Source organism: Microtus pennsylvanicus, chromosome X (assembly GCF_037038515.1).
Source record: "Microtus pennsylvanicus isolate mMicPen1 chromosome X, mMicPen1.hap1, whole genome shotgun sequence".
Taxonomy (NCBI): Eukaryota; Metazoa; Chordata; class Mammalia; order Rodentia; family Cricetidae; genus Microtus; species Microtus pennsylvanicus.
In genome coordinates, this window is record NC_134601.1 from 82,354,939 (window position 1) to 82,376,156 (window position 21,218).

The 21,218-nt window shown below is 40.0% G+C and overlaps 1 protein-coding gene across 1 annotated transcript; it reads left to right on the forward strand.

Moving 5' to 3' along the window:
- Positions 1-13,292: 13,292 nt before the first annotated feature.
- Positions 13,293-15,559, forward strand: Magee2 (MAGE family member E2). The gene has a single exon (XM_075958076.1). It carries the CDS (start codon positions 13,505-13,507, stop codon positions 15,074-15,076), a length of 1,572 nt encoding a protein of 523 aa, XP_075814191.1. The 5' UTR covers positions 13,293-13,504; the 3' UTR covers positions 15,077-15,559.
- Positions 15,560-21,218: the final 5,659 nt, after the last annotated feature.

Consider the following 21,218-nt stretch of genomic DNA (forward strand, 5'->3'; position numbering starts at 1 on the left):
CTTATTTTGTCTGTTACAGACGCTACCTCACTCACATGGCATGCTCCAAGGATGCACGATGTCAATACAGAGATAGATAGCTTATGTTCTGCATCTTTTCCATCTGTTAAGTTTTATTGCCCTTAGGTCTATCCTCCTCTGAAGTACCCTAACAGCTATACCTTCTACATCGCCATTTTTGCTATCTTGAAAGCAGTTAGAGAGGTCTGTGTTCGAAACTCCTGTGAGAGGGAGGAATGAGGGATTAGAAGTTAAACAGATTCCCTGCTGGGCAGACACATAGGTTATAAAGAATGGTAAACTTCCAAGGGTACTGGCTTCTTCATCACTCTCTTGATCTGAGAGAAAAGCCTAGTAGTTTTAAACAATGGCCTTGTGGGTTATTCCTCCTTCTGACTGACTAGCCTAACAAATTCCAGGCCTCATCAAGACATGCTTACAATTTTTTTTTCTAATCAGCCACTTTGTCTTTCTTCAAAATGACCAGCTTTAAATTAGGGCAAGAAAATCCTTCGAAGACTTTAAAAATCCTCAGGCCTCGGGAGATGGTTTTTCTGTGTGTTTAGAGTATATGTGTGTTTCTTTACCCCAACAAAAGCCTTTATTTACTAGGAAACACCGACAACAGTGTTGCAATATTCCATTCTTGCAATTTTCATTCTTTTTATTACCTGAAAGAGAAATACTCTGTTTTCTTTGCTCTGTGAGAAGCCAAACTTTTTATGGATCTAGAGACTCCCTTGACTAATGCTGATTTGCTTGTTAATGGCTTATAAATTAAATTCAAAACTAATAATTGTCATAAAATATGTTATGATCATCTATTTTATGATATTTATCTAACTTAACCCTTAAAACACACGATAAGATATTGGGCTAGGCAGTGGTAATTTTATTATTAGTACTCTAACAGTTCAAAAATGAAATCAAAAATAGATAAATGGGATTACATGAAATTAAAAGCTTCTGCACAGCAAAGGGAATAACAACAAGAAGAGACAGCCTACAGAATGGGAGAAAAATATCGGCTAGATATTTGACAGAAAGCAATATCCAGAATACATTTAAAAACTCTGCAATGCAAACACCAAAAGGACAGGTCAATCCATTCAGTAAATGGATGTGTGATCTGAAGAGACACATCTCAATAAATAAATGGAAAAAAGGTTTGACATCTTTAGCCATTAGGGAAATGCAAATCAAAACTCTATTGAGATTCTATCTCATCTCAGTCAGAATAGCTATTATATTTTTTAAATGCTAGCAAGGATTGGGGGGAATTCTTATACACTGCTGGTGGGAATGCAAATTAGTTCAACCTCTATGGAAATCAGTATGAAGTTTTTTCTTTAAAAAAAAAAAAACTAACAATAGATCTACCATACGTCCCTGCAAGGCCACTACTGTGTATATATAGCTAAAGAGAATTAATTGAGAATACAATAGAGATACTTGCATACACATATTCATTGTGGTACTATTCACAATAGCCAAAATAGAGAATCAGCCTAGATGTCTATTAACAGATGAATGGAAAAATTGTGTGTGTGCGCGCACACACGCGCGCACACACACACACACACACACACACAGAGAGAGAGAGAGAGAGAGAGAGAGAGAGAGAGAGAGAGAGAGAGAGAGAGAGAGAGGGAGAGTTTTATTTAAACATAAAAAGTAATTAAATCATATCATGGGCAAGAAATTTGGGTAGAACTAGAATTTAGGTAGAATTAACCAACACAGAAACTGTTATGTTTTTTCTCACATGTAAAAACAAGCAAACAAGAAAGGATGGCCTGAAAATAGAGGAAGTGGCTGGGGAAGAAAATAAAGGAGTACAATAAAGGAGTACAACACAGGATGACAGGGAGAATTCATAAGAACAAAACACAATATAAGCACATATGAAAGCAAATGTACAGTAAAAAGTCAAATGAATACATTTGTACAATTAATATCATGGAATAGCTATATTAAAATAGCTTTCATAAATTAAATTGTTTATATGACTACATTAATTGCCCCCACATGAACATATCAACTAAATGAAAAGATAAGCAGTTATGGTGACCAGCTCTCTGGAACAAAATAAACTTTTTTCCTTAAATTTCTTCTTATACTATATTTATTTACATCAACAAATACATACCTGGATTTACATCATTCCAGGTATGAAAGCCCAGAAAGCCAAATTCTTGGATGACTTAAAAGAAGCTGTTAGCAACTGCCATAAGACCTTTTTTTAAAAAAAAAATCAAGGAACATTTAAGATATAGTGTACTTTCAGATGTCTTCATGGTAGCACTATGGCATTTATAATGGAATTTAGCAAAATCATATTTTAAAATTCTTCATGATAATATCCAAAATTGAAAATACAAATTGGTTGCACAATTAAATGAGGGCTGGTGTGTTAACTTTAAAGGTATTGCTTATGATAATTCCAAAATATATCCAACTTGTTAGAAATGAAATGCTGGTAACATTGTGGAAATTGTATGTGGACGGTTTTTCAACGAATCTTTTGCTCTGAAAACTTCTAAATGGACTTTACCAAATTTACTCAGCTACCTTTCCCAAAGGGCTATGAATGGATTCTTGTTATTGTTTTTTTAGTATGTGAACAAAACTCCTTAAATGAGGCAGTGTCTGTAGAGACTGATTAGCTGATTAGAATTTCAGTAATGTGTAGAGACTGGAATGTTGCAGGACCAGAGACTAATACCTTGCCTTGGGTTAAGTTCTAGCCCTCTGGAACATCCCACCTGTGTGTAGGAACTCATAGCTTGTGACTAATAGACACAAACCTCCTGGAATCGATTAACTTCGCAGACTTCTAGCTTCCACCAACCCAAAACCTAGAATGTCATCAGACAGCATGTTAAGCCTATAGAAAAGCTTCCTCCATCTTGTTATAACTGACTCTCTGATATACCCATCAATGTGTTTTAAACTTGCCTTCATTTATTACTTTGTTTTGTAAAACTATAAAACTTCATTAAACTGCTTTCATGCAGGAACACGGGATTTGGGGTAGCCTAAATCTGTGTTCCTAGGCCAGGATCACTCAAAATGGCTCCTGAATAAACTATCGCCTATTCCCTTGAAGATGAGAGTGTGTTTGCTTGCAACAATAATGTCAAAGTGGATTGAAGCTTCTCCTCACTGGACCCCTAAGCATAGGAAGTACATAAAAGTATTCATTTTTATTCGTCTGACTTGCAGAATCCCCTTTTCTTTTTCTCTAGTAACAGGGACACTTACATTATCAGAATTTTAATTAGTACACTGTAATTTTTTTTACCTTTTGTTGAGAAATTTCACTGTATTTATTATCTGTAGCCTTCAGGAAAAGTAGAGATAATTACTGAAATTCTAAAAGTAAAACTAACCTTAGAAACCCTCAATCTTTGAAAGCCCCGACTACTTCTATTAGCTTTATGATAATGAGATAAAGCCCCATGTGACCCGCAGGTTAGCTCTTATGGATTAATAATATTGTTTCATGCACTAAGAAATTTCAAGGTCTAAGATCTGATCAAATTACAGGTTTATTCATTAAATACTTAAATAATGTTTTGAGGTTTAACAATATGAGATATGGGGAACATTTACAAAGCACTTAGCAAAATACATCCTGCATAATCTACAGTCTGCAAATTTGTTCTCCATTGGATGTCAGAGGAAAGTTGAATTTAAGATTAATTGAAACTTATCCTATTAGGAACTATTAACAAGTGCCCTAACAATAATATTCAAAAGTTTTAATACTTTAATTATCTTCCTAACTTAAAGATGTGTGTCAGTTTCTCTTGACTTCTGGGGTATTAACATCAAATGACTTTAAATTGAAGCTTCTTATGAGTCTTTCAGAAGTCTTGGATAACTTTCTGCCATCAAAAATAAATAGCCATCACCCAAGACAATGTAATAGGATTAATTCAACACTCTTTGGGGCATTTGCCTTTGTATTAATATTACTCTCATTCATTTCCATATTGCTATTTTATTCCATATAGTCTCCTGTCCTTAAGGAAAAGCAACATTTTCCTGTAAGATCTTACTAAACCATTGCCACTCTAAATTTAACCAACTTCTATATATGAAATCCTTCACCTGATTCTGCTGAGGTATAGAGCTAGGATAATGGTTATGAATAATGTCCAAATACTTAGATGCTTAGCTCATCTCACATCAGAGAATTCAACCTATCTTGAAATAAATGAAGCAAGGTAGCCTAATCAGAGTCTATCTCAAACTACACTTTTTAATCTCTGAGTATCAAATTTTCATAATTACCTAGGAGACGAACCTTGGGTATGCATGTCTATGAAAGAATTTCTGGATTTGGTTAATTAGAGTGTATAGACATATTTTAGCTGTATATGGCACCATTCTGTGGATTGAAGTCCTGAGATTAATAAAAAGAAAAAAGTGAGCAATCCTCTCTATCTCCTGATTGTGGATGTAATGTGAACAGCTGCTTCAGGTGCCTGGAACCAGGATTTCCTTGCCATGATGGACTGTACCCTCAAACTGTGAGCCAAAAGTAAACCCCTCTTTCCTTAAGTTTTTTTGTTGGATATTTCATCAGAGCAATGGGAAAGAAACTAATACATGCAAATGTTGTGGATTTGTTTACTATGACTCAATGTTTTATACTCTTAGGTGAAACAGGGTATTGTAAAAAAGAAAGGTAGTTCATGGTATCCAATTGTTCCTGTTATTGGTTATCAGGTAAACCTTGATGCTCTCCTGTTTGCATGAATAATTTTACAGATGATCAACTTCAAACAAGAACAATCTGTTATGAAGTCCGAGAAGGACAAAAACATGGTGACTTCATAATCAGACTGTAACAGAAAACCAGACAAAACAAATTCCAAACCATGGAGATGTTTAAGCCACATGATTAACTAACATCCTTGGCTATATGAGTGACAGCCTTTACTTTGCATTCTTAGCCATATTCTAGTCTTTACTCCTAAATAAGATTTATTATGATCTTGAAACATAGAATTATCCCCACTGTCTGATAAGATCCAGTCTATAATAAATGATCACTTCCTCTAAAATCTCCAACAAATTGTCCAGATGAAACCCAAATAATACAATAGCACTAATCATGTCGTCTAACTGAGACAACACATACCCAAACTCAACAGGCCCAACTAAAAGTATGCTCTTATGAGTTTATTGTTGAATGACATTTATAATCCAAAGCATTACTGAAAAAAAATCAAAATAAGTAGAATAACATTCCATATTAAGAGAATGAAAGACAGCATTTTTAAGATGGTCTCTTCAAATTCAATGACCATAATTAAAACTGCAAAACTTTTCTTCATAAACAATTGGAAATGCAAATCAAAAATTCAATAGAGCATGAATGGCCAAGACAGTCTAAAAAGAACATAACTAGACAACTACCGTTGCAATATATTAATACTTACTATAAAAATAAAATATGGGTACATGATATTTTTACAGGATAAAAACCTAACCAGTGTAAGAATGCTTTAAATATAGACACGGGCCCACCCACTTTCATCACCTGATTTATGTCTAATAGGACCCTACAGTGGGATTATGAAAGGATGGTCTTTCCCAAAGATGGTCTTGTATCAGTTTAAAAGATAGGTATGGTATCCTACTATTTGCTTTACAGCAAAATTAAATAAATAGGGAATTCTCATCTCACGGCATACTAAAAAGAAGTTCCAGGTGGTATTTATTTATTTAATATTTATTATTTTTAAAATTGTGTATATGTATTGATAGGTATGTACACACATTTGTGCTGTGCCCATAGAGGCAGAACAGGGCATCATATTCTCTGGCGCTGTAGTAAAAGGCGGTTGTGAGCTGCTTGGGAACCAAACTTGGGTCCTCTGAGAGCAACAAGCACTCTTAAATCTCAAACTGTTGTCTCTCCCACCCCAAAGTAGTTCCAGATGAGTTTTAGATCTCAAAATGAAAGATAAATCAAATCATCAAATCTTTTTTTTTTTTTTGGTTTTTTGAGACAGGGTTTCTCTATAGCTTTGAGCATTTCCTGGAACTAGCTGTTATAGACCAGGCTGGCCTCAAACTCAAACTCACAGAGATCCGCCTGCCTCTGCCTCCCGAGTGCTGGGATTAAAGGTATGTGCCACCACCCAAACCAAATCATTTTTGAAGAAAATATATAAACATTTCATGTTGTCGTTGTAGCAAAATTTTTTAAACATGCTCCTAAAGCTTTGGCCATAATGACACTTAATAAATCAGACTGTATAATGACTAAAATTTTTTGTTCATATAAAGCAGTTGTTCTCAACCTTTGGGTTGTGACCCCTTTGGAGGTTGAATGACCCTTTCACAGGGGTCACCTAAGATCATTGGAAAACACAGACATTTACATTGCAATTCATAACAGTAGCAAAATTACAGTTGTGAAGTGGCAATGAAAAGAATTTTATGGCTGGGGGTCACCACAACATGAAGAACTGTTTTAAAGGGTGGCAGCATTAGGAAGGTTGAGAACCACTGAGATAGTAAAAGAAACTGTACATGAGAGACTTGTAATACACATCGGATCAGGTCCTTTCCTGTTACTGTGATAAAATATTATGACCAATTTTCTCACTGTTGCCACGAAACACTTATATAAACAACTTAAGGAATGAAGGATTTATTTTGACTCATGATTTGGAAGAGTGCAGTTCATCATGGCTGTGAAGGTATGGCAGGGACCACAGTAGCAGGAGCAAGTAACTTATTTTGTTCCTATAACTGTAGAGCAGGAAACAGCGAGGATTAGAAATAGGGTTCGCCTATATCTCATAGCATAAGTCCAAAATCTCCCAAGACAGCACTACTGGCTGGGAAACAAATGGTTAAATACAAGGGTTGTTTTACATTCAAATTATCACAAACCAATAAGAAATAACATCCTAGTAGAAAAAATTAGCTAAACACTTGAACAGGTACTCTCTACAAAAGAAGTATCTCAATATTTAATAAACACATAAAAAGAGCCCAATTTCATTTGTCATCAGTATAAAATAAACCAGAATGCAATATTATACCATAATTCCAATCACCAAAGTTGTTATAATGGATAAAAAGAAATTACTGTGTTGAGATGTTGAGAAACCATATTGTCTTAGTCGAGGTTTCTGTTGCTGTGAAGAGACACCATGACCACAGCAACTCCTTAAAAAAAAAAATATTGATTCGTTGTGGTTTTCAAATCATGTATCCCGATCCTGCCCATCTCCCCATTCCTGAATCTACTCTCTGTCTTTGCAACCTTTCCCCCCAGAACAAAGTAAAATTTAAAAGAAACACCAAAAACTAAACCAAACCAAACAAAACAAGAAAGAACAAGGGCGAAAAAGAGAAGAATTTCGTTGTGGAAGCTGTGGTGTGGCTTCGCCCTTTAGTCCTTCCCTCTTCATTTGCAAGTGTTCATTTCTATGTTCATCAGTCTGGTTGGAGGCCTCTGTCCTCTGTCATACCATCAGTAATGGGCTCCCACTGCTTCCCCCCACCTTTTCCCGTCTTCTTGTGTCTTGGAGATACTGCAGTTTTAGATCTGTTGGGTAGCACCCTTCTTGTGCTCTAACTGTTCAAAGATGAGGTGGATATTGGGGTGGGCCAGCTCAGAGACCTGGTTCAGGGCCTGGGTGTCCGCTGAACTAATCGGCCCGCCCCCTGCCCAGTGTGCTCTCCAGCACCGTCTTGGCCAGTCCACTGGTCACAACCTGAAGCAAGGAAGCTGGGGGTGCAGTTCTTGTGTTCACACTTACACTACCAGGGACACCTTCACTGTCTTGCCCAGGTAAGTTTTAGAGCCCTTTCTCCCAATTATAGTAGTGCGCATACTAAAGGTGGGGGGCGGGGCAGGGTCAGCTCTCCTGTTTGTTGCAGTTGGTGAGGGGCATTCCCACTCTCATGATCCCTAGGTCAATTCTCTTGCCTGCTGCAGGTAGCAAAAGATGGGGGCCATGTTTCCCTCACCCATGCCACAATATAGCAGGTGGGGTGGGAGCGGGAGAAGGTGTCATCTCTGCTGCATTCAAACTGTACCTGCCAGCTCACTTACATTCCTTACAACAGGTACAGCTCTAATGTGTTACCTAGGTGAGGAGCAAGCCGGTAGTGAGGGGTGGGACCATCTCCCCCAAGTGCAGATCCAACTCCCCTGCTGCACTACCCAGCAACTCTTTAAAAGAAAACATTTAATTGGGGCTGGCTTATAGGTTCAGGAGTTCGGTCCATTATCATCATGGTGGGAAGCATTGTGACCTATAGGTAGACATGATGCTGGAGAAGGAGCCAAGATTTCTTCATTTGGTCAGGCAGAGAGAGAAGAGAGAGAGAGAGAGAGAGAGAGAGAGAGAGAGAGAGAGAGAGAGAGCGCTTGGCTTGAGCTTTTGAAACCTCAAACACCATCAGTAGCACACTTTTTCCAGTAAGATCACACCCACTCCAACAAGGTCAAAGTCACAGTCCTAATCTTTTCAAATAGAGCCATTCCCTGTGAGCCTATGGGGCCCATTTTCATTTAAATAAACCATCACATATAACATCTATGTTTTCTGCTTATGAGTATATATATATATATATATATATATATATATATATATATATATATATATATATATTTAAATAGACATAGCTGACTCTTTAATAGTAACCAAAAGTATTCACAACCTATGGTCCAATAGTGGTGGTCCGGGGTACTCAACAAAAGTGTTTTTAAAAGTTTATAAAAATAAATATCCTAGAATATTCTTAGCAGTACTATTGCAAACACTATGAATCACCCGAATGTCTAACAACGATAGATAAAAATAGATTATATATCAATGGTTCTCAACCTGTGGGTTGTGACCCCTTTGGCACACCTCTGTCTCCAAAAATATTTACATTACAATTCATAACAGTAGCAAAATTACAATTAAACAGTAGCAATGAAAATAATTTTATGATTGTGGGGCCACCACAAAATGAGGAACTGTATTAAAGGGCCACAGCACTAGGAAGGTCTTGAGAACCGCTGCTCTACATCCTCCAAAACCCCAGGGAACATCACAGAGTAGAAGGAAGAAGGAATATAAGAGCTTGGGGGTGAGGAAGAGTGCTACGAAATGCTTTCTTCTGGGCATGAGACGGCCATTGCACTCATGAATTCACCAAAGCTGTCGTTTCTACACAAGACCTTCACAAACTCAAGTCCATCAACATTCCACTGTGGCTAGGAGAGGGTATCATGCAGGCACACCTCTGACTGAGTAGCTATTGGCAGTTAATGGCAACTGGTGGAATGGGCGTCCTTTTCCTTCAGTGGTGTTGTCTGCAAGTTGCCCATGATCCAGCAAATAACTTCGCATTCATGCAAGCAACCCTAACTAAACTCAGTGTGTCTTTAGAAAGAAGGCACGAAAGTAGGAGGAGGGACTTTTTCAGAAGAAGAAAGAATTTCAGGTGGAGTGGGATGCAGGTAAGAGAATGTTGAAGGGAAACTATGATCAAAATGAATTATATGCTTATATGAAATTGTCAATTAATAATATAAAAGAACTTTTAGAAGTACATTCTGAAATATCACAAAAATAGAATGCACACAAGGAAAATAAATGACAACTTTATTACAATTATGCCCTCTTTATTACAATAAAGCCCTCTTTATTACAATTATGTTAGGAGTCTACTTTACTATTCTACAAGCCTCGGAATACTTCGAAACCTCATATAAGCAAGCAACAATATAAATGAGCCTCACAATAGCACTGAAAGAAAGAAAATAGATATGAAAAGTGATACTGCATCATTCCAATTATACAGAGCTCAAAAATAGGCAAAATGAATATATGGTGTTAAAATTTACAGTGGTTTTTGCCCTTAAGGTATGGAGTGCCCTAACAAGGGACACACGAACTTCTGATTGCTGGTAACACTGTTCGCTAATTAGATGCTCGTTATACATATATGTACAGTTTGAAAATCTATTGGACTCTATACTTAAAATTCAAGCATTTTTTACAGAATTGTTGTTTTTCAATGCAAACTTGAAAGATCAGAATGATCTATTCTAAAATGATAGCATCAAATTTATATGATTGATGAGAACATGGGTTTTTCTTTAAAAGTTTTTAAACATTTTCTTTTATATTTAAAATAGTAATAATAAAGTTTTATCATCCAATCTAAATAAAGGGTTCTCCTGGACTTTGTGCATACTAGATGAGTACTAGTATATAGTTAGAGCCAGTTAGCTGTATTGCTGAATTCTGATTATAGAATTATTGCTTAAAATCAAGTATAGGCAGTGGTGGCACACACCTTTAATCCCAGCACTTGGGAGGCAGAGGCAAGAAGGTCTCTGTGAGTTCAAGGCCAGCCTGGTCTACAGAGCTAGTTCCAAGACAGCCAAGACTATATAGAAAGCCTTCAAGTATAATTAGTCATTATCATTTTACAAACTGGGTATAGCCACCACAATGTTTTATAATACAACAAAATCTATGAGTGATATTTTATATATGTAAGGGGTTTTGCATAATTATATTATTCCTTTGACTAACAGTCTTTTTTAAAATGGTGTTATGCATATTGTGAATTCATAATCATATAAAAAATACTTATTTGCCTTCTTAAAAAGAAGCCCATATTCACACGATTATAAACTTTATAATAATGAAAATGAACAGACTACTATTATAAACAAATGGATAAAAATGCAATAGAGTTGGGGTGATGCTTGGGAGAAGATATTGCTAAATACATTCTGTATAATTCTATTACGATTATTTAAAGTACACACACAGAAAGAGAGAGAGAGAGAGAGAGAGAGAGAGAGAGAGAGAGAGAGAGAGAGAGAGAGAGAACTAGTCTAAAATGCCTATATGGCCATTTTTCTCTAAGGACAAGTGAGAGGGAAATGATTGAGATAAGTGCCCCCCGAACTTTCAAGATGCTGTAAATGATCTTAAGTGGCATCATGATCACATGATGTGTTAAATGGGTCATAGCTTATCAAGTGCTACGTTTGTGTACTTTATTATGTGCATATTCCAGTAGTCAATATACATACTTTATTAACATAATTTTGAAGATAAAATAGTATAGAAATTACTCATCCTAAGAATGTATAAAATAGTTAACAGAAAGTCTCAAAAGAAGTTTCAGATAAGGAGTGTGAGCCCATCTTTTTGCCTTTACACTGACATATGTACATTATAAAACATAGCTTCATTGTTGTTCATTTAGCAATAACTAGAAATCTTCGTTGGCCTGTAAAACACAAAAATAGCTGAGTGAAAAAATTGAAGCTCAGTGTGTCCAGGAGGTGACTTCATGGACGGACATGCTGAGAACAGTGAGGAAGACAGAATACCAGGTAGGGTTGAATTAGTTAAGAAACTGAATAGCAAAGAATGGGACTGAGACATCATATCACAGTTAAGGTATTGGTTTTCCATTTGATATTGTTTTTCTTTAGTAGATGGGAATAATTAAGTCTGACTCAAACTGTGAGCAGGGTTTCACTTATAAATGAAGAGGGTTTTATAAAACCAAACTAAACTTAGTTTTCTTCGAAAAATACCAATCTAAGACAAAGAACATGTTACCCTTCTGGTGAATGGAAGAGACCAGAGGAAAAGACCCTCCAATGGGACCTTACATACACCTTGGCAGAGCTGAGAAAAGAACACTACTTTCCACAAGACTCTCCGAAGGCATGACAAACAGATCAACGCAAAACAGCACACGTTCTGTCATACAGAGCATGCACACCCATTTGTGTATTGAACACAGGTTTGCCCGGTTTGGCCAAATACTTGTTCCTGAACCTCCTACATTGCTATTGTAATAGCATGCACATTTAAAAACAAGGATTGGAAAACGTCATGGGTAGCTGTCAGAATGAGTGGCCTCTGAAGGAGTTTCAGGGCACTGGATCACTGAACATAAAACAATAATCACTACCATCAAGAACTTGGAAGGATTCCAATTGTGGTGCAGATGGCAATCTGACATATTTTGTCTTCCTTTACAATATTCCGCTGCATTCCTGGTTTGTGGCTAAGCATTAGCCCAACTACTGTGGCAGCACTCCCAGAAAATCAAGCAACTGACTTTTCTTCCTGGCAGAGTGTTTAGATTACGCATCCTCAAATACAAATGCACAAATGCCTGAATGAACAGGACCTACTCTGCTGTGCAGCCACAAGCAGTTCTGACATATAGGAGGAAATCCAATTCTTACTGTTTAGTCAGCTCTGTCCTTGCCTTCTGCTCATCCCAACACCTTCTGACTCTAGCCAACACAAACTTATCTTTTACTCTAATACTTCTGGACCTTTCCTGTTGATGTCCCCTAAAGCTACAGTGCCTTGTAAACCATGAACTCTTTCCATTCTTTTCATCCTTTAGAGCTCAGCTCCTTTTTGACTCTTCAGGAACTGCCTCCAATCTTATACTTCCAACAAAACTGCCATTCACTGCTCCCGTGTTTGGACTCTATGTAAATTGACTCCTGCTGATTTCCACCAGTTTTATCTGAGCCATTTTAATGAAATAGAGCTAAGAACTCCTTGAAAATCAGATGGTGTGAAAGAAAGGTCTTATATTCTGAACTCTCATAAAAGGATTCAAAGCCTGATCTCTTTCACTTGTAGCTGCCTAAGTCTGGACAGGCAAACTCACCCCCACCCCCAGCCAGTTTTCTCACCTTTAAGATATATATTATTCAGACTAGTTACGATGGAGTGATTTTAATATGAGAAAAGTAAAACACCAAAAACAATGCCTGTCACCTAATAAGTGCTGCATAAAGGGTTGGCCCTCATTACCACTGACAGCAAGCTCCACATGGAAGGGAATAGTCAATTGGTCCTCAAGGAGATCACCAATGCACCAGACAAATACCCAGCACTGTTTCTGGCATAAGCATATGTTCAAAAAATAATCTGTTGAGTTGGCGGCAGCCTTAATGACTACGATTATCATGAATATCCGCCCCCCCGCCCACCCTGAGAATCCTCTATTAAGCCTTACAGAAAAACTTAATGCCTCACAGAAAAACTAGAAAAAAACTTCAAATGCAGCATCACTGAACACCCTCATCACTTGATGCTTCTGCTTCATCTCGGTTGTTTCTCTTTGAGAATTCTCTTCCCTAACAGAAGTTCGAATCCCGCACAAGCATGAACCAAACTGGCTGGTCAGAGGTGGGAGGGGCGGGAGTGGAAGCCTGAGCGGGGCGTGGTCACCACGTCGCAGAGGCTGACTGCGCCTGCGTAGGCTGCGGCAAAGCTAACTGCTCTTGGGCTTTCGCTCATAGCTGGCTACTGCCTGGGTAAAAAGATCGTCTTTCTTATCAGCTCTCACTTTTGGTCCACACAGCTCCCGGGCATCAGGCTTCGGCTCTGTGCCGAGGTGCTAACACACCTCCGATCGTCTCTCCTACGGGTCGCTGACCTCCGCGTTCGCGTTCCTGTCTCCTGGAACCATGTCTCTGGTAAGCCAGAATGCGCGCCACGGCAGCGCAGAGACCACTGCAGATTACAGCGACGGCCAGGGTGAAATGCAGGCTACTAATGCCTCCGGGCCCCCCACCTCCATGCTAGTCTCCGAGGCTCCCCAGGGCCCTGAGATTCCAATCGATCCACAGGGGGCCAGCGCTCCCCAGGCTGCGCAGGACCCGAATGACCTCGAGGTTCTCATCGACGAGCAGTCCCGACGTTTGGGGGCGCTCAGGGTCCACGACCCTCTAGAAGACAGGTCGGTTGCTTTGGTGAATTTCATGCGCATGAAAAGTCAAAGTGAGGGGTCTATCCGGCAGTCAGACATGCTGGAGTTTCTCAGAGAATACTCAGATCAGTTCCCTGAGATTCTCAGACGAGCCTCAGTTCACCTGGATCGGGTCTTTGGGTTGAATCTGAGAGTTCTTGATCCTCAGACTGACACTTACAACCTAATCAGCAAACCAGGTCCCCAGAACACTGAACGGCTAGCAGAGACCCTGGACATGCCAAAAGCAGGTCTCCTGGCCTTGGTCCTAGGGCACATCCTCTTGAATGGCAACCGGGCAAGGGAGGCCTCCATATGGGACCTGCTGTTAAAGGTTGATGTGATGGATGAGCCTCAGAGGATCAACAACCTCTTTGAGAACGCAAGAAACCTCCTCACTACTGACTTTGTCCGTATGCGATTTTTGGAGTACTGGCCAGTATATGGCACTAATCCCCTTGAATTTGAATTCCTGTGGGGCTCTAGAGCCCACAGGGAAATCACAAAGACGGAAGCCCTAAAGTTTGCAGCAGAGGCCCATGATGAAGAACTCTGGAACTGGCCAGAAGAATATAGCAAGGCTTTGGAAGCTGACAAAGCCAAAGAGAGAAGCCAGGCTGCTGGCTTAGAGTTCTGGTCAGAGGACACTATGAATGATAAAGCAAATGACTTGGTCCAGTTGGCCATTAATGTCACCGAGGAGTTGCTGCCTATACATCAGGATGAGCTATTGGCTCATACTGGTAAAGAGTTCGAGGATGTGTTCCCAAACATCCTCAGTAGGGCCACTCTCATCCTTGATCTGTTTTATGGGTTCTCTCTGATTGAGGTTGACACCAGTGAGCACATCTACCTCCTTGTCCAGCAGCCAGAATCAGAAGAGGAGCAAGTAATGCTAGAGAGCCTGGGCAGACCCACCCAAGAATATGTGATGCCGATCCTGGGTTTGATCTTCCTGATGGGCAACCGTGTCAAGGAGGCCAACATCTGGAACTTGCTCCGGAGATTTAGTGTGGATGTAGGGAGGAAGCATGCTATCACCTGTAAGCTTATGAGACAGCGTTACCTGGAATGCAGGCCACTCTCCTACTCTAATCCGGTTGAATATGAGCTGCTTTGGGGTCCTCGGGCTCACCTTGAAGTCACCAAAATGAAAGCCTTGGAATATATGGCTAGGCTCTACAGAAAGAGGCCACAGGACTGGCCAGAGCAATACAGGGAGGCCATGGAAGATGAAGAGGCCAGGGCCAGATCCGAGTCAACTGCCATGTTCTTCTTTGGCTCCATGTGAAGTCTGATGTTTCACATTAGTTGAGTGGCATCAGTTAAAGGGGCCTTTGGGAAAGGGGCCCTAGTGTCCCACATCAGAAGTTGGGAGGGTTGGGGTAAAGCGTACACCTTGTGCTTACTGTGTTCCAATTCTAAGAGTGTTTCTTTCCTTCTAATATACGCTAATTATCTTCAAGATAAGTGTTTGTAAATGAAAATTGCTCAATTTCTCTTTCTGTCTTGTTTCAGTATAAATGTTCAGCTAACTGTGTAAAATTATTGGTAATATTTACGTATTTGAAATAACCAGTAAAATAAGCTAAATAACAGTAACAATACACACACGTACACAAACACCCCCCCCAAACACAAAGCCCCTCATTCGTGGTTGCCCTCCTTTTGAGTCTATTGTTGTGTTAACAAACAAACTAATAAAAACAAAAGACTGCCACTTACCTGTATTTAATTTGCTGTTGCAGAGTGCAGTAAAAATAAAGTATAATGAATTAGATGCCTTGCTTATGTCCTCATTTATTCTCTAAACATTCATCAGGTGCCCGTGTGCAGAGAACAAGGCTGTGTGCCGGGGATATAAGGGTAAAGAAGCCCCATCTGGGCCTCAGAACTTCCATCTAAAACAGGAAAGTCATGGAAGTGAACCAGCAACTACATCGTTCTGTGGCAAGTGGTATAAGAACATGGAGTGGGCTGGGGTGTTCTATGAGAGTCCACATTTAACTCCGGGCTACATGATGAGAGGGCAATGCAGTGCAAGGAAGGCTAGGGAAAGGTCAGGAGTATGAAGCAGGAAATGGGTGAGGGTATAGTCAAGCGAGGTGGTGGGGAGGCCGAGGTGGATTGAAAGGCTGGGGACACAATTTGCTTTAATGGTATCTGGGGAGTGGGTGATACCTGAGACCGAGGTGAAGGACAAAAGGAGAACCTGGTGAAGGTATAGACTGTAGGTAAAATACCCATGGAAGTGGGGGGGGGGGTGAGAGTCACCCAGGAAGACAATGTTGAGTACAGAAGGGGAGTGGGAGAGAGAAATCTGTGGCAGGGGGTAACAAAGGTCCCATCTCCTGGGGGCGGCTCTTAGGAAATAGTAAAAGCCTTCTCAAATACAGCTGGTCTAGTATTCAGTCAGATTTAATCCACACCCCATAACCCGCGCTAGCACTGTTTATTTCAACACCCAAGCTGTTAATGTAAAAGTTAACATTTTAGGTCTATTCATCCTGGTTCCTCTGACAGTTTCTAACCTGGCTCACACGCTTTCCTTAGAAAGCTTGCTGGTAAGTTTCTGAGAGGCATTCCTGGCACCGGGGTGGGTATCGTGCAAAAAAAATCTCCTCTGACTAGGGAAAGACAGTGGTGCCTTCCAGTACTGAATGCTGTATGATGCTGTATGCGTTCTCATTTCCTGGCATCCTCAAGCTTTCTCCCCTTTGCATCCTTTTAATTATCAGAGATTTCTCCGAAGTGCCACCTCCTAGCAGATGGTAGGGAATAAGCAGACATTTTTCACATTTTTCTTAGCCCCAGAAAGATAACAGTGTAATTCAAACTCAGGAATTGGACAATGAGGGGAGAGATACATCCTTTTGGCCCCCAAGTCTGACCTGCGGTGGCGCAGGAACCCAATTAAGAGCAGTCGGCTAGAGAAAAAGACTGCGCAGGCGCACTCAGCGGTTGCCAGGGCGATATAAACCCCGCGGGGTCTCAGTAATCTCTGCTGTAGTAGCATTCCAAGAACTAAAGGCTTACAGGCAAGTGGTGGGAGTAGAGGGTGGGATTTCTGGTGACCAGAAAATTAATACCTGGAGATCCCGAGTTGATGGAATTCGGAGAAACGGGGTGAGGAGGGTTTGGGGAAGTGGGGGAGAGTATACAACTCGGAATTTGCGACCATAGTCCTACCCAGGCAATAAACTGCAAGGGTCTCTTCAGTTTTCTTAGACCCTAAATTGGTTTATGCTTGCAGAGTGAGGGAGAGAAGGGGAGCAAGTTGATCAAGGTGCCAAGTGTTTCTTGCTGTGACTTTTTGGATTGGTGCAGAGTCCTCAGCCACGTCAGCTTTTCGGGGATCTCCAGGACAGAAACCTGACAAGGGAAAGTTGTGGCATCTGGATGGGGCAACAGTCCATATAAAGCTCCAATTGTTAGCACTAAATATGTGCCAGGAGCTGTGCTGGGTTTTTCACGTGCTTCACTCTCTAATCTTTCCCTCCTCTCTTCAGGAGCATTTAAATGTTTGCATTTGACACGAAGGCAGACTGAAGTTTAACTAATATTCCCAGGGTAACTAATACTCCCAATGTCACACAGCCACCAGTGAGACCTGAGCTTCCAGTCCAAGAACCTATGTTCTCACTCAGATTTGCAGACTCTCAAGACTCATGTCCAGGGAGTGGAGGCAAAACAATATTCTCCAAAGGAGGAAGGAGGATGAGAGAGTGAGGCTGGAATTTCTCCAGGCTCATTCTTGTGCTATCACTAGGGCTCCACTGAGCTGCAGAGAAATAGACTCCACATTTCTGTGTACTCTCCCTATTCTGTCCCGTTATTCTTGCGCAGTCTGCTCTCTGTAAGCCCCAGCCTTATCTACTGCTTTTCACCCAGACGAGTCAGCATTCCTGGACCATCAGAAGTCTTTAGTGGTTTTTTTTTTCAACTCTGAAGGAACAATAACTTGACAGAACTTCCCACTTGTCAAGAGCTGCTCAAAAGCACAAGAATAAAAGTAGAAAATAGCCCTGTCTCACAGCTGCCACATGCAACTTTCCAGAAGTGGCAAATATGACGCACGCATGGCGGGTGTCTACGGTGAAGGAAAAGATGTAGTATCTCTGTGGTCACAGCTCTTTCTTTGCGGGCCAAGAGATAACCAGGAGTTTTCCCTCTTTCAGGCACCAAGTTAGAACGGACACGAGTAGGAGAAGCACTTCGCAGTGGAAACAGACAGTTGGTAAACAAGGCTTCTAGAAGGCTCTGCAAGAATACCCCAATGGACATGAGCCAGCAGGCCTCAAAACCCCAACTCAAGTACCTTTGCCATTGATGCTAATTAATTTGAAGAAATGGGCCTTGGGAGAAAGCTAAATTGGTAAAGTGCTTGTTTTGCAGGTATGAGGACACAAATTTAATCCCCCAGCACCCATGTGAAAAAGCCATACTGGTAATATCAGTACTGGGGCGGAGGAAACAGGAGGATCCCTGGCACTGGTTGACCAGTCAGCATAGCCTAATTGGTGAGCTCTAGGCTATAGATATCTTTATATTTATATGTAAATATAAATATATTTGTGAAAATACTCATTTTCAGTATCTGAGGCCCAAGAGTAAATTCTTTTTTAGATTAAGGAAGCCTTTCCTGACATTTCAAAATATCCACCAGTTTCTGTATCCACAAGCCATCCACAAATAAGCATGCAATTAAAGGAAAATCTGAGCTGGGCTGGCATGTGTGGATTTCAAGGCAATTATTTTAGGTCTCTGAACTGCTGCTCCTATGCCCTCTGATAGTGATGATCTAGAGCAGGGCTCCTTAAACCCTTTCAATACACAATTGTTTATGACCCTAGAAATGTTCACATGACCCCAATTATATAGGCATAGAAAATAGGTGTGCACAAAACAAACATTTGTTGATAATAACTCACAAAGAAATTTCTTTTAAAATAAACTTATTGGTATACATATAATTTTACCAATATTTATAATTTTTATGGTATACATAAAATTTACAATAAATTTTAAATTTATTGGTATACATATAATTGACATACATATAAAGACAAAAGTAAATTTGGATACTAATAAGATAGAAATGTTTGTCTATTTTTACATAAAGAAATCCTGCTTGAGAGCTGGAGATGTGGATTAGTTGGTAGGGTGCCTATCTAGTATTCATGAAGGCTTGGGTTCTATCTGTAGCACCACATAAAGCAGGACGTAGTGGTGGGTGCCTGTAATTCTGGCACTTTGAAGGTAGGAGGATTAGAAGTTCAAAAACACCCTTGGCTAATTAGTGAATTCAAGGTCAGCCTGTGCTTCAGTGATTCTATCTCAAAAATAAAAATCTTGACCAAATATTTGATACTATAGGGCACAGAACATCTTCAATATTTTTCAGAGGTGGTCAATATTCTGATTTAATAGCTAGCCATCAATAGTCAGAATACCACTTTACATAAACACATAGTGCAAAGAGCCACAAAGAAGCATGTTTTAAGTTTTAAAGGGACGAAACAGGTGGCTCAGTCACTAAAGTACTTGCAATGCAAGCATGAGGACCCCAGTTCAGAACCTCAACATTCACATAAAAAAGCCAAGTACAGCAGCTTGCCAAAATCTCAGCATTGGACAGTTTGAGACAAGGATATCCTGGGGCTTACTGGCCAGCTAGTCTTGCCAAATTAATGAACTTCAGGTTCAGTGAAAGAGCTTGTCTCAACAATAATGACACACTGGAAAGCAATAGAGGAAAACAACTGTTGTCAAACGCTGCCTCTCTGCCTACATACACACATGTGCATACACACCCTCACATGTGTATACCAGAAACATGTATATAAATACACACAAGAAGTATGCCTATGGCCATTTCACAAAGTTTGGAATCCTGTCTTAATACCAAGCCAAATTTCATTTAATGGTTTCATTTTTATAAAACTCAACTCAGAAATGCCAATGGCACCATTTAAATACAAACATTCTGCTGCTGGAGAAAAGGCACATTGGTTAAGAATGTGTACTGACTTAATAAATAAATAAATTAAAATAAAATAAAAAAAGAATGTGTACTGGTCTTGCTAAGGACGAGAGTTCAACTCCCAGGACCCATGTCAGGAAACTCCATCTCTATGGGATCCAATACCTCTTGCATCTGTAAGTACACGCACACACACACACACACACACACACACACCCCAGAGAAAAAGGTATTTTAAAAGTAAAATAAAGCATTCTAACACAATATAATCCAAAGATGCACAAGTCTGATACTTACTGCTGTGGGAACTCCTTCAGCCAGTAGCCTTTAAGATACAAGTCTGCTTGGGTGTGGTCTCTTATACTACAACTGCAGCCTTAAAGCTTCAGTGCACTCTCTGCTGCTGGATTCAGTTCCTGTTTTCCACTCATTCAGAGGACTGTGATCTGTGAGTTTCCCCTAAGTAAAGAACCCTTCATTATACTCAATTCTGAGCTAGTGTGGAATTATTTTATTCGTGTTCACTTACATCTGGGGCCCAAATGACTGGGGCTTACCTGCGTGGCCAGCCACAGATTTTGGGTCTGGGTGATGTATCCCTGCTGAGGGTTAGGAGGAAAGTAGATGAGAGCCTGCCCGCTGCTCAGCACCCTGGCCTAGGAAAACTGCAAACTCGGGTCTGCTAGGTGTGCACTGGCAGGAAAGCATGGCAGATTCCCACAGCACACACGGAGATATTTCCGGGCTCCACAGCATGCTGCATGGCAGATTCAGCTTTTACTCAGATAAAAAGGGTTTATGTACCGCACGCTTTTTCCCAGAGTTAAAGTAGTGAGCTTAACTTCTATCTGGTGGTTCCAGAGCTGGTAGTAAAGGTACCTCCACCATATTAAAAGGCCGTGAGAGGCAGAACCAGCATCCAGGACCACTGCAACCAAACTGCTTATTATTTTTAAAGCATTCCTGCTCAAAAATGATTAAAGATACACAATAAAGACAGATTGAGACAGAAGTAAACCTCTAAACAGGTCATAGTGTGTTTAAAAAAATGTATGTAGGCTTGGGAGAGAGAAGAAAAAGTATAGAGAGTTATAAAAAGAAATAAATCATTTAAAAAATAAAACAAAATTTTTAAAGAAACAGAATACAGACAGTCATAGATTAAAGGAGTAAAGAAAAATAAGCTACATATACACAGAGATGCTGACTGAGTTTTCTGTCCGACCTGGTCGTTCAGTCCCATAGAAACACACAGAGGTCTACTTTAATTATAAACTGGTTGGCCTATTAGCTCATGCTTCTTATTAACTCTTATAACTTGTATTATATTAGCTCATAATTTTTGTCTGTGTTAGCCATGTGGCTTGGTACCTTTTTCAGTGAAGCAGTCAAATCTTGCTTCCTCTGTGGCTGGATGATGACAGCAGACTGAATCTTTTCTCTTTCCAGG